Source organism: Xenia sp. Carnegie-2017, unplaced genomic scaffold (assembly GCF_021976095.1).
Source record: "Xenia sp. Carnegie-2017 unplaced genomic scaffold, XeniaSp_v1 HiC_scaffold_14, whole genome shotgun sequence".
Classification (NCBI taxonomy): Eukaryota; Metazoa; Cnidaria; class Anthozoa; order Malacalcyonacea; family Xeniidae; genus Xenia; species Xenia sp. Carnegie-2017.
Window position 1 is genome coordinate 6,237,764 of NW_025813447.1, and position 13,473 is coordinate 6,251,236.

General features: G+C 35.9%; 2 protein-coding genes across 2 annotated transcripts; one reads left to right on the forward strand and one right to left on the reverse strand.

Annotated features, from left to right (window-relative positions):
- Window positions 1-248: 248 nt before the first annotated feature.
- On the reverse strand, window positions 249-8,507 carry LOC124434533 (mitogen-activated protein kinase 14-like). The gene is made up of 13 exons (XM_046984424.1): window positions 8,282-8,507; window positions 7,490-7,619; window positions 7,322-7,380; window positions 6,441-6,552; window positions 6,337-6,366; window positions 5,105-5,152; window positions 4,056-4,170; window positions 3,865-3,936; window positions 3,091-3,170; window positions 2,887-2,965; window positions 2,544-2,653; window positions 2,311-2,383; window positions 249-629 (listed from the first exon to the last, which is right to left on the reverse strand). The coding sequence occupies exons 1-13, from the start codon at window positions 8,386-8,388 to the stop codon at window positions 559-561; spliced, it is 1,086 nt and encodes a 361-aa protein (XP_046840380.1). The 5' UTR covers window positions 8,389-8,507; the 3' UTR covers window positions 249-558.
- A 44-nt stretch (window positions 8,508-8,551) lies between these two features.
- Window positions 8,552-13,473, forward strand: LOC124435047 (U6 snRNA-associated Sm-like protein LSm3). Its single transcript, XM_046984997.1, has 3 exons — window positions 8,552-8,703; window positions 8,805-8,900; window positions 13,282-13,473. Exons 1-3 carry the CDS (start codon window positions 8,581-8,583, stop codon window positions 13,363-13,365), a joined length of 303 nt encoding a protein of 100 aa, XP_046840953.1. The 5' UTR covers window positions 8,552-8,580; the 3' UTR covers window positions 13,366-13,473.

A 13,473-nucleotide genomic window follows, 5' to 3' on the forward strand; every position in this document is an offset into this window, starting at 1 on the left:
CGAAAACTTACAGTTTATTTCTCGTCTTGTTTTGATTCATATTTGCAAATCTCAAGATGTCTTGTTTCTTCGGAATTTGTTTCATATTATACTTCTTTAAATTGTCGGCTGGTCATGGTTTTTATACCATCAATGCCGACATTTTCCTATAGCCCTCGACTTTTTCCAATTGACAAATTTCACATGCATATTCTTGTCGTCACAGCATTTTGCTCTAGTCAATTTTCCAATAAAAAAGAACCAAAATATTGAAAAATGTTGCTTCGTTGAATTAACATTCGCTGTCGTTTAAACATGATTTACTAAATAGATACTATATTCCATAATGCAGACCATTTCAGTTATATTTAATGCATCCATGTTTGGGCAGCATACTTTTGCATTTTGTATATAAAGGTCGAAGCTCTTCATCGAACCTTTTCGTGTAGTAAATTAAGGATGTCAGACTAAATATTGCAAAATGAAAGAGTGTCTGATACGTAAGGCAAAGTGTTTTACAAATTAATTAATTTTAAAAGTGGTTTTAATAAATTCCAATTGATTAAAACTCGCGCAAGATCACGTTTCCATAGCTTCAGGGCCTCCTTTGCCTGAATTACGGTAGTCCAAAATTTCTTCAAAAGTCAATTCTATAAAATGCAACAAAGCAATTGGTGAGATTTGACTTGTTCTTCAAATACGACATTCGTAAAAAGAAAGATTTATGTGATCATGATACTTTAGATGAGGTTTAATTGTTCGAATCTTCGCCGACAAGTGCCTTTCTCTCAACTAAAGTTAACATATCGGCTGATCGAACCAAAAGTGTTGGACCAATAACATAGCGCCCCGATCATTGGCGTCAATCCTGTCTTAATTGGGGGGACCATATTCATATATTCTGCTATGCCTAGCTAATTTCTTTTCAAAACAATTTCATTTTCAAAAGAAAAAAGAAACTGAACATATGAATATGGTCTCCCCCAATTATCGCAGGACTGACGCCCATGGCCCCGATCCCCTATATATGTAACTACCGTGTCAAGAGAAGGCAAAAACGCCATCGGGAAAGGTAGCCTTGAAAGTTTATAAAACCAAGCCAATCATATCTAACACTTTAAAAACAAACCCCAGACTATAAACTCTGCAAGTGTACATATCAATGCAGAAGAAGCAGATGTTGCTCTCAAATATCATCAGTTTTGACACTTTCAAGATGGCGGCTGGCCTCACTCGTAGTTATAGAATTCGAAGGAGTCATGTTTGAGATTAGAATTTTCCACGAGAATCAAATTACTGATTGCTAGGATCTAGCAACGTTCAAGCTGGAGACATGAGATGGCTACTCATTTTTCACGTTGTTAACACGCATTTGCATATAAAATATTATAAAACCCTTCAAACCATTTTGTTACATGGCAATTTCTCAGAAACATTTTTGACGCGACGGCTATTACATCAAAACGTAATTTTACATACAAAAAATTACAAAAAGCAGGTTTTGTAAAAAGAAAAGGCGAAACAAAAAACAACATTTACTACGAAACTACTAAAAGACTAGGATCTAGCATTGTTGAAGCTGCAGACATGAAATGTACACTCGTTTTTTACGTTCTTGCCACGCATTTTTAATGTAAATATAGGCAGTTCAAGGAAAATTATTTAAAACTTGCAGTGAACGCATCACGTTTTGTAAATGCAATCTTGCTGCAGATACATTCATTTAGTTCAAAAATAGCGGGAAAATAATCATGCCACTTCTACTGTCTTTTTTAACCAGACCTTTTCCACCAGAGAATTTCCTAGAAAATTTTTAATCTATATAACACTGAATTTATGCTACTCCTTCGCCTGCATTTGTCCGACTAGACAAGACCCCAAACTCAAACTCGGTTTACTAGTCTCGAACATCTTATTAACGTATAAAATAGCGCCAGTAAACATTTTATCTGCCAATTTGTAAAAGAAAAGTCGTCGTTCGATACCACTTATCTTTATCTACCTATAGCTATATGATGAGGGATTATGATTTGCTCAAAGTACTAAATGCAAAAGAAATGACAAATATTAAAAGCAATATACAGTGCTGATTGCTATCGTCTTATTCAGCCAGTCAAAAAAAGACCATTCCTACCAGGGAGGTACTTATTATAGCTTCTCGAGAGTTTTACGTACATACCGAGGCAATAGAAAAAAATAAAATTCTACATTCCTCCTACAAAACGACAAAGACAAACAAAAAGATCCGCGACACCAAGAATGAATTGAAACATTATTTTACCCAGTTTGCATGCATGTCTTATTAATTAATATGATGTAATCAAAACTCACTTCGCCAAAAATTTAAGTCATTCGACTGAGGTTCAGGAAACTGAGGTTCAATAAATTTCGTTTCACACACAGGCTGAAAAGGAAAAACGGTTTAGTGTTTCAAACATCTTCAGTCAAACGAATAGATGAAAATGAACAGCCCCTATTGTAATATCTTTTTGAAAATGTAGCTGTTTCTCTTTGATGACCAATGTCGACAACGTCCCGTTCAAGATCTTCATACATCTGAATACCTCATCCTCGTGGTCAGCGTATATTGCCAAATATGGATGATCCAAAGCGTCCACGGCCGTAATTCGCGTGTCTGCGTCTAGTCGTAGCATTTGTTCTAGTAAATCGATGGCTACAAAAAAAACACTTTGCGCTTCAAATGCGCGAAACTACTGCCCTTTTCTATTCACGGGAATTAAAGTGAAATGTTTGAATTAACAGTAGCTAAAATGGCCTATTTTGAATAGTATCGGGCAAACCATTAACAGACGACGTAGCTATGATCATAGATGCATATGGCATATGTGTTTTTCCAGACCGATAAAGTGGATTCGAGATTAATGTACATACAAATCACAAACAAACCATGCTCACTGGCACCAACAAATACGTCTCTGAAAGATTTCTTCCTGAAGTTGGGCATTTGGGAGACGTAGTTTCGTGCCTACACAGAAGAAGCAAATATTCCCAAATTTTACACAAACATATATGAACGAAAGCATGAAAAGAGTAAATATATGCTTTACATATACTAAATACAGATAACATGTATAAAATCAAACCACTCACAGTTTCACTGGTTATTTTTTGGAGGAAGGCAATGTCCGGTTTTCCAACTAACTGCAAAATTTTTGTAAGCTGATCAATATCTTCAAACTGGAGTTAGGGAAAAACTTCAGAAAATGTGTATGTGTGCGTGCAAGTTGGCAAAAACGTCCTTTTTGATGAACTTTGTCCGCCGTAAGAAAAGTCCTGAACAACTTACTTTGTGAAGTCATGCAAAGTAAGTCAATTCAAATTATTTAAGAAATAAAAATGTTTACTGTCTTTGCACGGGATTATGCAAACCGAGGAGACCTTTGGGAGAACTCGAGAGCAGATCAGTGCAAGCCTGAGACCGAAGGTTGGGGGTTGCACATGCTCGAGAGTTCTCACAATAATGCGAAAAACACAAGCATTTTAATTTTTCATCTAAAACGTATTCCTGATCGATTTGCAAATTCTCTTTGACTGGTTGATTGTTTTGATTGATTAGATTGGTTGAGCTGACATGGGTTTTGCACAGGCTAATGCAACACGGCTCTAGACCAATCACCGCACGCGTTTTATTGTTTTAATTTTAAAAACGTATATACCAGCTGCCACGGACGACGTGAGAATTTTGCTAAACCCAGAATTTGCAAACCCAGAAGACACATTTAAACGGTCATAACAAGAGGACGAGTTGGCCGACATTGAACACTTTTATCATACTTGAAATTGCACCCAGTTTAACGCTAATATGTTAAAAGTTTCGCAGCTAGCTGCACTTTAACAGGTTTAATAAATAACGTGAAAGTATACGATCGGAGCCAGGAAAAAGAGTCTTTGATGTGAGTAATTCAGCCATTATACAGCCCACAGACCAAATATCCACTAAAATAAATATGTCAATTGAAATTATATAGTAAAATAGCAACATTCTGTAGTTTTATTCGCGGTTATAGTTTCCAATAACCACAACCTGGTATAGCAGAAACGACACAGTTAGATACCTGTTTGGTTGTAATGCATCCAATTTAACATGATCTCAGGTGCCCTGTACCATCTTGTAGCAACGTATCCCGTCATTTCGTTGTCTGCCATGCGCGCAAGACCAAAATCCAATATCTGCGATGAAATTGCAAAACCATTTAAGTCTTTTATAACATGGTAGTTAAGCATCCGGTAAAATTGCGCAGTTCAATTGCCTAAGCAACATATTTGATGGCCCGGGTATTGCATGATTTTACATACAAACAAATTTCCTAAAGCAAGTTTTGTAAAAAGGAAAAAGCGAAACAAAAAAAAAACACATTTACGAATGTGAATCGGAAGAAAAACACTCGGAAAATTAAATTTACTTGAGAAGTACAAGCCAACTCTTGCAAAAACAGTCAGAAAGAGCTAAGAAAGTTTCGTTTTAGATCAAATAATGCCTATAACAATTAATAAACGCTATATGAACCTCGCTTCCTCAGTCTTTACTACGGAAGCTCAGTCTGCAGCAACAAAAAGGCATCCACAAAAAATGCTGTGATCACTTATCACCATTGTAGCATTTTGCAACGAAATTTCGCCGGACGAATCTCTCCCGAAGGACGTTAATTTTATTGAAAAGCTATAAAAATCTATTATCTGTTTCTATATAGCAAAACACTTAATGTATGCTCCCTCGGGAAATAACGAGTTTTATTTTCTTCCATGATTATTTTCTTCATATTATGTTACATGAAACTCGTTGAAAAAAAACTCACTATTTCCCTCGGAGCACACGTTCCGGTATTAAGTGTATATTAACTAATCACAAACACAAAATACACAGTTAGTTCGTTTACCAAGCTCAATCAAAAAATGTACATTGCATTACTCACAGAGAAAATTCGGCCAGCTTTAATCGTTTGTATTGGTCGCGGCTCAAAAAATTTATCAAACAGAGAATTTTACAGGCAGCTAATATATGATACATCATGCGGTAAAACACACAGTTCTCTAAGAATTACTGGCATTTAACTCATTTTTACACGAAAAAAACAAACAAGAAAAGCAAAAAAGGAGAACTAACCCTTAATTCACAATCTTCGTTTACTGCAATGTTGCTTGGTTTCAAGTCCTGTAATATTTGAAGCGGGCAAATCAACTTTTTCAACGAGGGTTGGAACAGGGGCGAAACTAGAATGTTACGTAGGGGTGGTGAATATTCATAAATTCAGCTTAGCTTCACTGATTTAAATTTTGAGCGATTATAATTTCAAAAGAATCAGCAGGGCAGAGCTGAATATTCACCCCCCACTTAACGTTTTAGTTTCAGCCCTCTACTAAGAAGTTGCACTGTAACGCAAATGTTTCCCATGATACAAGTTAAAGCTAATACAAGAAATAAGCCCTATCATTTAGATAGTTGGATGGTAAAACTTGGATGCAATTGGTGCATGATGTTGAGAATGTATGATAATCAGTGTTGCACCAAGTAAATACTATATAAACTTCCGCCTATAAGCTACTTGACGCATAAGCTCTACTGACCGTGAATAAGCCCACCACCACACAACTTATCTCACCCGCATTAGCGCCAAATATTATTAAAAGTGTCACATTCACAGATCAGGGCAGTATAATATCGTCCATTAATTAGCCTCTTCGTAAATACGTGCTCCAACATATAAACATGGCGTCTCTAAATTGAACCTGGGAATGCTACGACTTATATTTATTAAATTTACTGAGTGTTACTCTGCCTTAAGTTTGGCTAAAATATATGTAAATGTTAGCAAAAACTTTATCTTGGGGAAAAAGTGTGGGGGCTCAAGCCCTACTTTAGGTGACATGCCTTAGGCTTATAGGCAAAGGTTTAAGCCTCGGTCACACTGTTCGACGATCACGATAACGATAAACGATAACGATAAACTATAACAATATTCAATGGTCACATACTAATGATAAATCGTTATCGCTGCAATGTGACCGCACACAAGAGTTTGAATAACGAGCGATTTTTTTTGCATTGTTATCGGATCGTTATCGGGTGCAGTGTGACCGAGGCTTTATGGTAGTCTTCAAAATATTAATGACGTGGGGAGAATCCCCACCCTGTCAGTGCCATTGCCAATGATGATAAGAGATTTATCATCTACGTAAGCTTTACAGATATCATTCGAAAACTGATTCAAAATCATATTACATTGCATTTCGTGAAATTGTATATAACAATGATAATGAATAATAAAGAAAAAAAATCAACTCGATAAAGTAAGTGATGTACATTGATAGCTTTTACTTGCAAGATCCCATGCTTACCCTGTGAATGACGCCTGCCGAATGGATATACTAAAAACATATGCAAAACAAAGCAATTGAAATGGGCGACTTGTAAAGCTGGAAACTCGTAAAAATTGACATACTTTTAAGCCTCTCAAAATTTGATAAATTAAAAATTTCACATGATCATCAGAAAGCTGTTGAGATTTCAAAATGCTGTTGAGATCTGCACCCATTAACTGTGTCACCATGTATCTAGTGAAAGTAGGGAAATAAAAAAAAGAAATGAATTTGGGGATAGATTGCAAATGGATCGGTATTCTTTGTAAACTGTTTGCAGTGTATATATGCCATTCAGAAGAATTTTTTTGGTGTAGGAACAAACCATCCCCAAAATGTCACTTAAATATTATCAAGGACCACAGAAGATCAATAAGGGGGGGGGGGCTGTTATTCATACACTCATATGTTATAGTGCAATAAAAATTGACTTCAATAGGAACAATAAAGTAGAACATGCACATAAAAATATAGCTTCCATGATTATATACATTGTTTAATGATAATATAAAGGATTCTCTGGATTTTTATTTTGAAATTTTTATTAAGCTTTCAACTCGGTGCTTCGAGCCTTTGTCAGAATGTAAGAATATATTATTTACAAAGATTTTGTAGGCATTTGGAGCGTCTGATTGGTTGGTTAGTTGGTTAGTAGTTGGCTGGTTAGTAGTAGTCCTTTATATTATCATATTATGCCTGGGTTACCAATTTTCAAATACATTGTTTAATATAATTAACATTATTTATTTATATGTATAAAGACCATAGCATGGGAATTATTGGAGGGACTATGCCACTTCCTAGGAACACTGCAGTCTATTGCCCTAATAACTTCATTAGTGGTGGTCTCACAATAAAATATCTTTGTATTTAGTCTGATGGTGTCTAAATTGAAGGTGAGCCTCTGATCATTCTTTTAGACTTTTAATTAAAGTAAGTGTTACATGATTCATGCTTTACTTACACATCTTGAAAATCCTCGAAATTTTGCTGTGGTGTAAAAATATCCAAAATTGCAATAATCTGAAATTATATAAGGCCAAAGAAAAATGCTTGACAAATAAATTGTACTTGTTAGAGCAATGCATTTATTCATAGAGCAATTAATTTAGCAAAAATCAAAAGCACATACGTTCTCGTGATTCATATGCCGCAAGAGCTTTATTTCTCTGAATGTTCTCTTAGAATGCATCAGCGATTGAAATGGTCGTGAAAACTTCTTAATAGCAACCTTTTGACCGTGTCGTGTATCCAAGGCTGAACTATGTCAAAGTGAAACATGATTACTTAATAGAAAAAAAGGCTCACGCTAAGGTTTCTGCCCTTAACATACAAAAGACAAGCCCATCAAAACTCAACCAAAGTTGGGGGGTGGAGGGGTGTCTGTGGAAGAGGAGATCAATTGAACTGTACTGACAGAAAGCCCCTAATTTCTTCAGCATACTTGATGAATGGAGAATCCATGACCAATTGGTTCCTTAACTTTCTTAAATATACATTGAATGCTTTCAAAGCTACTTCTGTGCCCGTTATTTCATACAAATGATAACTGGAGTAAGGACGGGCGATGCTGCTCAAGACCCAAGGATACCCAGGATGCAGACGTTACCGTCGTTACCCAGGATGCAGATGTTTATAGAGTCATAAATAATCTACAAATTTTGATTAATGTATTTATAGCCATCAAATCCAAGCAATTACAAAGGTGTGTATCAAATTATAGATTGTTCCAAACAAACTTAATGCGTCATTCGTAATAACAAAATAATCATAAACATAATTGTGACATTCGAGTGTCCGAACGAATTTGCACTGATTAAACGAAATTATCACACTTCAAAAAAGAATACGCTAATAAATAAAAAGAAGCCCGCAAGAAATGTGATTATCATCGACGGCTTTGTTCAAAAACATGCGTTTTTACCACACTAATCCGTATGCTCCTGAGCCAATAGATTGTAGCTCTTGGTAGCGATCAGGCAGCTCCCAAGTGGCTTTATTTGTCTCGATACGATAAAATCCACTCTCCATAGATGTGGATGATGTATTTTTTAGGAAAACAGGGCTAAAATGAAAGCGAGATGCGGCCACGATTCCGCTAGCCGTACTGGTGATGTGTTTTCGAAAGTGTGACAACGTTTATTTTCCAGGAGGGGATTACCCATATCGCGAATGTGGCGAGCGCGTGCGCAGCATACCCGTGTACAGTTACTTAGTTCCGACATGGCTGACGAAAAGGAACCACAGCAAAACGTGGAAGAACCCTTAGATCTCGTCCGACTTAGCATTGATGAACGAATTTATGTGAAATTAAGAAATGACAGGGAACTAAGGGGAAGACTTCATGTAAGTTTTAGAGCATGACGTTTGGGGTTAGGGAAAATCACGTTTTTGTTTGCAATTCCACTTGCAGCCTTGCTTTTGTTACAAAATTTTGCTTAATTTAGGCATACGATCAACATCTAAACATGATTCTCGGTGAAGTCGAGGAGACCGTGACATCTGTGGAGATCGATGAAGAAACTTATGAAGAGCTGTTTAAGGTTTGTTGATGATGAAATGAGCGAAAATTCAATAACTCCATTGTTCAGTCTGTCATAACTACAAGAAAGCATGTCCACTGCTCAACGAAGATATACTTTTCACAATACATTTGCACAGCATCAGCATTTGTTTCATGCAAAAGGTAGCTTCATTGTATTAATTTGTACATAATTGCTATTAAACCAGTGATGGTATGATGGGAAGAACAAGTAGGGCAATTGCCTTCAGGCATCAAAAGAAATGGGGGTGCAGTCAGGCAAACGAAAGAATTTTTGTCACCACACTAGGTTTATGCAAAGACTCCATTCGTGCATGATAATATTTGATTCCATCAATTTTAATGAAGTCATTGACCATTTTTCCAAAAAAAGTACAAAAAAGTTAAGTCATATATTTCTAAATCAATTTATTTAGCGTGAATTTTAGATTCCATGTCTATTAAATTGTTCTTTAATTATAATGCAACAGAAAATTTTTAAAAGGCAGACATTTTAATGCATCACATACAAATACATAGGTGAGGAAGGGGAGTGCTGATGGGTGCCAGAATTGCTCTTTCCCCTTAGTGCCACAAACCCTCTCCTGCAACTGTTCCTAATGTTTTTTAGGTGTATTTTTACCTATATCCAAAACATACTTAAGCCATTTCAGAACTTGCACACAGCTTGCCCATAATCTATTAGTATATCTGGGGTTTTCTTGTTGCTGAACTTAGCTCGTCCACTAATATTTGTGTAACATTGATTTTCTGAGAGCGAGACTGGTCTAGGCTGTCTTAGGCTTGATATGTTTAATGTCCAAGAGATTGTGTCCATGCAAGAATTTGAGTTCATTAGTTGATTTGGTTTATTGTTTTCACAAAAAATCGTATCACAGAGTAGTACCACAAAAAGAGATACCGGTATCACAATGTTTATATATGACTATAATGTGTAAAAGTTACTTGACTGAGACTAGTGCGAGACATGTAGGAAAGTGAAAAAAAACTGTCTGATGTGCACCCATGATGTTTGAGGAATTGAGGGAAGAGTAAGACTACATTTTGACAGAAGTTAAAAAATCAGAAGCGCCTTGGTGCACATTGTTTGCTGATGATAATGTTTTGTTTGGAGATAGTATAGATGAGTTGAACTCAGCTGTCTGGAAGCCTGGTGAAATGAGTAGACTTATTCGAAAGGAAGGGCCTTTAGGTGAGTCGCAATAAGACAGAGCATATGGTACTATTGTTGATATTATAATGGAAATAAAGAAGATCAGTCAATAAAGCTGGAATACGATTTTGAAATGTCACTGTTTTAAAATAACCGTGTTCAGCCCCTTCGATGATAAGAGATGATGGAGATATTGATGTTGAAGTGAACACTGAGATGCTTACAAGCAGGTCAAGAAACTAACTGAGGTGCTGCGTGATCAACAAGAAACGAACTTTATAAGAGTAGTGTTAGATTAGCAAGATTTGTGGTATGAAAACTGTACCAACATTGTGCAGTGACAGCTATACATACAAGTGGAAAGGCTAGAAGTAGTAGAGTTGAGAATGTTAAGGTGGGTTCTGTCACGAGTGTCTAGTAGAGACAGAATCAGTAATGAGTAGATTCAAAGTACTGCAAAAATCACGAGGATTTGAGAAGAATTAAAAGTGTCACATGCACATGTAATGAGAAGAGAAGAGCATTAACTTGGGAACCAAATGTTGTAGTTTTCAGTTACTGGGCAGAGAAAAATTTAGGCAATGTAACAGGTTTGATGGATCAGGAATGTGGTGAGGGATGACTTCAAGTGAGTGATGGACGAGGATGTGGTGGAGAGATCATATTCGATTGTAAAAACGCGCTGTTGCATCCCCAGTTGACAGTTATCAAAATGAAATGGTTGTTGCTCTTAAATTTTGCAAGTAAACTATCCCTGGCATGGTTATTATTTATGCAAAAGCTCGAAATTCCATTCGACAAACACATTTTGTCCGCTCAGTCTTTCATTTTTTTCAAACTTTTTTCCAACCGACGGTTTATGCTGCTAGTAGACATTTACCAATTTGCACTTGAAAATAGACTTTCATCTAGCAAATGATGCGTTCAGTGCCATTTCTTAGTCCATATGGCAAACTCATAACTATTGCACAGCAATGTTTCAATTACCTGATTGCTCTGCGCATTTTAATTTTGGTTGATGTTGAATACAATTGGAGAGCTTTAGCAAGGAAAATGAGTAACACTACAAGTACGAATTTCGGCCGTACAATCGTATTGCTCGGCGTAAATTTTGCTTTAGCTGTAGACAACTGCAAGCGACTTTTTCATGCAGTTACGGCTCTACGTAGTCTGTTAATAATAATGTCGATAAATCGGTTCCAACTCTTTACAGAAGGATATTCTGATTTTTTTACATTTTATAAATGAAAAAATGTTTGTAGTTGTTTACAGTTTGTTTTCACGTTGTTTAGTGTTGCATGTATACATGAAAGTTAAGCAGGTCATATTTTCCTTTTGAATGTTCATCTGGCTCAAAGCATGTATTGAAGTTAATCTTGGACGGCCTAAAATTAAATTTCAAACAGTTAAGTTGAAAAATGAAAAAAATACCGACTTTCTTTGCCTTTCATGACTTCCTAGTCGCGACTACAAGTTTTGCACACAACAAATAACGAAATATTGTACTCAGATTGATGATGGTTACAAGTTTTTGTTGTTGAAACAAAGTTTTTGCACCAAAACGACGTTTGACTGTGTAAGGGATGGCACGAGGAAGTTTTTCATCGTTATCGGTTTGTCAAAATGTTGGTTTAGTTGTAAACAACAAAACGAGCTACACGACTGTATGATGTATTTTTAGTATTTTGCAGTTTGTTTCCACTTCACTTTGCGTACACGAAATATGTGAAAGGTGTTATAGGGAGTTTTTTCGTTTTAAATGTACATCTGCGCTCAAAAGCTCATATTCATAATTGCATGGTATAATCTGTTGAGAACAATGAATTTCAAAGTAGCTTAACCATTGAGTTCTATAATAACTGGAGCGGCTATCTCAAGCGCGGCCTTAGATATCGCATGTTGTAAAAAACATGGCGGATTTCGTCCGTTGCCGCTGAGATTTACCGAAATTGACCGCTTTTCCGAAAATTTCACAATTTCCCACTCCTCCTGAGGAAAGAGTGAGGAAAATGTATGTGTGTATTTGGGATTTGGCAAGCAATTTTTGATGAAAATCAAGGTAAAAACCTTAAATTCATAACAGCGAGTCAACTGTGGTTGTCAGTTATCTGCTCCTACGAGGATGCATTTATAACTATCGACGAAAGACCTATATGTCGGCTACACATGTATGAATGCAGATGTGCGTCGTTTTCTTACCAGCGTCAAATTTGTTTGATCGATTAAACTCTTTAGTCTATACAAAAAAGTATATCATAGTTCATCTCCACGGTTCACGAGAGAGAAGTCAGCTTATTTGTTATCATTGCTATTTTGCTTCTTTTCATGCAATGGGCAATGGCTTTTTTCGCCACAATTGTAGGATTTTTACTTGTTTCTTTAAAAAAGTACATATTATATCTCTGGATATTTACGGATTTTCTGTAATTGAGTTTCATATGAAATTTCAAAAAGACTCAAGTCTGCATAGGTTTAGTAAATAAAAACAAACAATATTGTGTAGAAATTACTTTAAGTAACCTTTTTGTGATGTTCTGAAGTGCAACTGCATCAAATACTTGTGAAGTTGTAGCACATTTTGATTTTGTTGTATTGATATATGAATTGGGCAAAATGCAAATAATCATCAAAACACTTATGCTTCCAATGGTGTTTATAATTCATTTGTAGTTTTAATACTTCTACCTTTCTTTTCACTTTGTTTTGTTTTTCCTATATTTGCAATATAAGTGCACTATAATTTGAATGATTAACACAGTCTTCACCTCAATAATAAATTTCATAAGCAGTTGGTAGTGCATTTTGTTCTCTGAGTATCCACATCTGGTGTTTTGTTCATACAAGAATGATGAAGTGCAAGTAGATATGTCATAGCAAGGCAATAAAACCAAATGAATTACATTCCTATAGTGTACTTTTATGCTAGAAGCTTAAAAGCTTTTTAGAAATTAGAAAGTTATTGGATTATATTACCTCTATATCATCAATCTCATGATAAGAAATAAGAAGCAAAAAATTTGTAGAAAAGCTTTGAAAAGTGAAAAACTTTTCTTTGCCTTTCTGATGACGGTCACAAGTTTTTGTTGTCACAGCAATGTTTTCGCGCAAAAATGACGTGCATTACACTAGTGGTTGTACTCGTATTCTTGCTAAACCTCAATTGTCTTTTGTAGTTTGCTGTTCATAGTTGGTTAAATGTCCATAACTATTTTGAGATTGTATTTTCTAGACATCAAAGAGAAACATCCCAATGTTGTTTGTGCGAGGTGATGGTGTGATCTTGGTATCGCCACCTGTCAGGGTTGGCTTGTAAGGAAAAGGATATGGAAAGTGGAATCGTAACTACCGACGTTGTGTGTTTGTAACATTCCATTCGTGTTATAAATACTGTGATTGAATTATAATTGAATGTGTTGTTCTA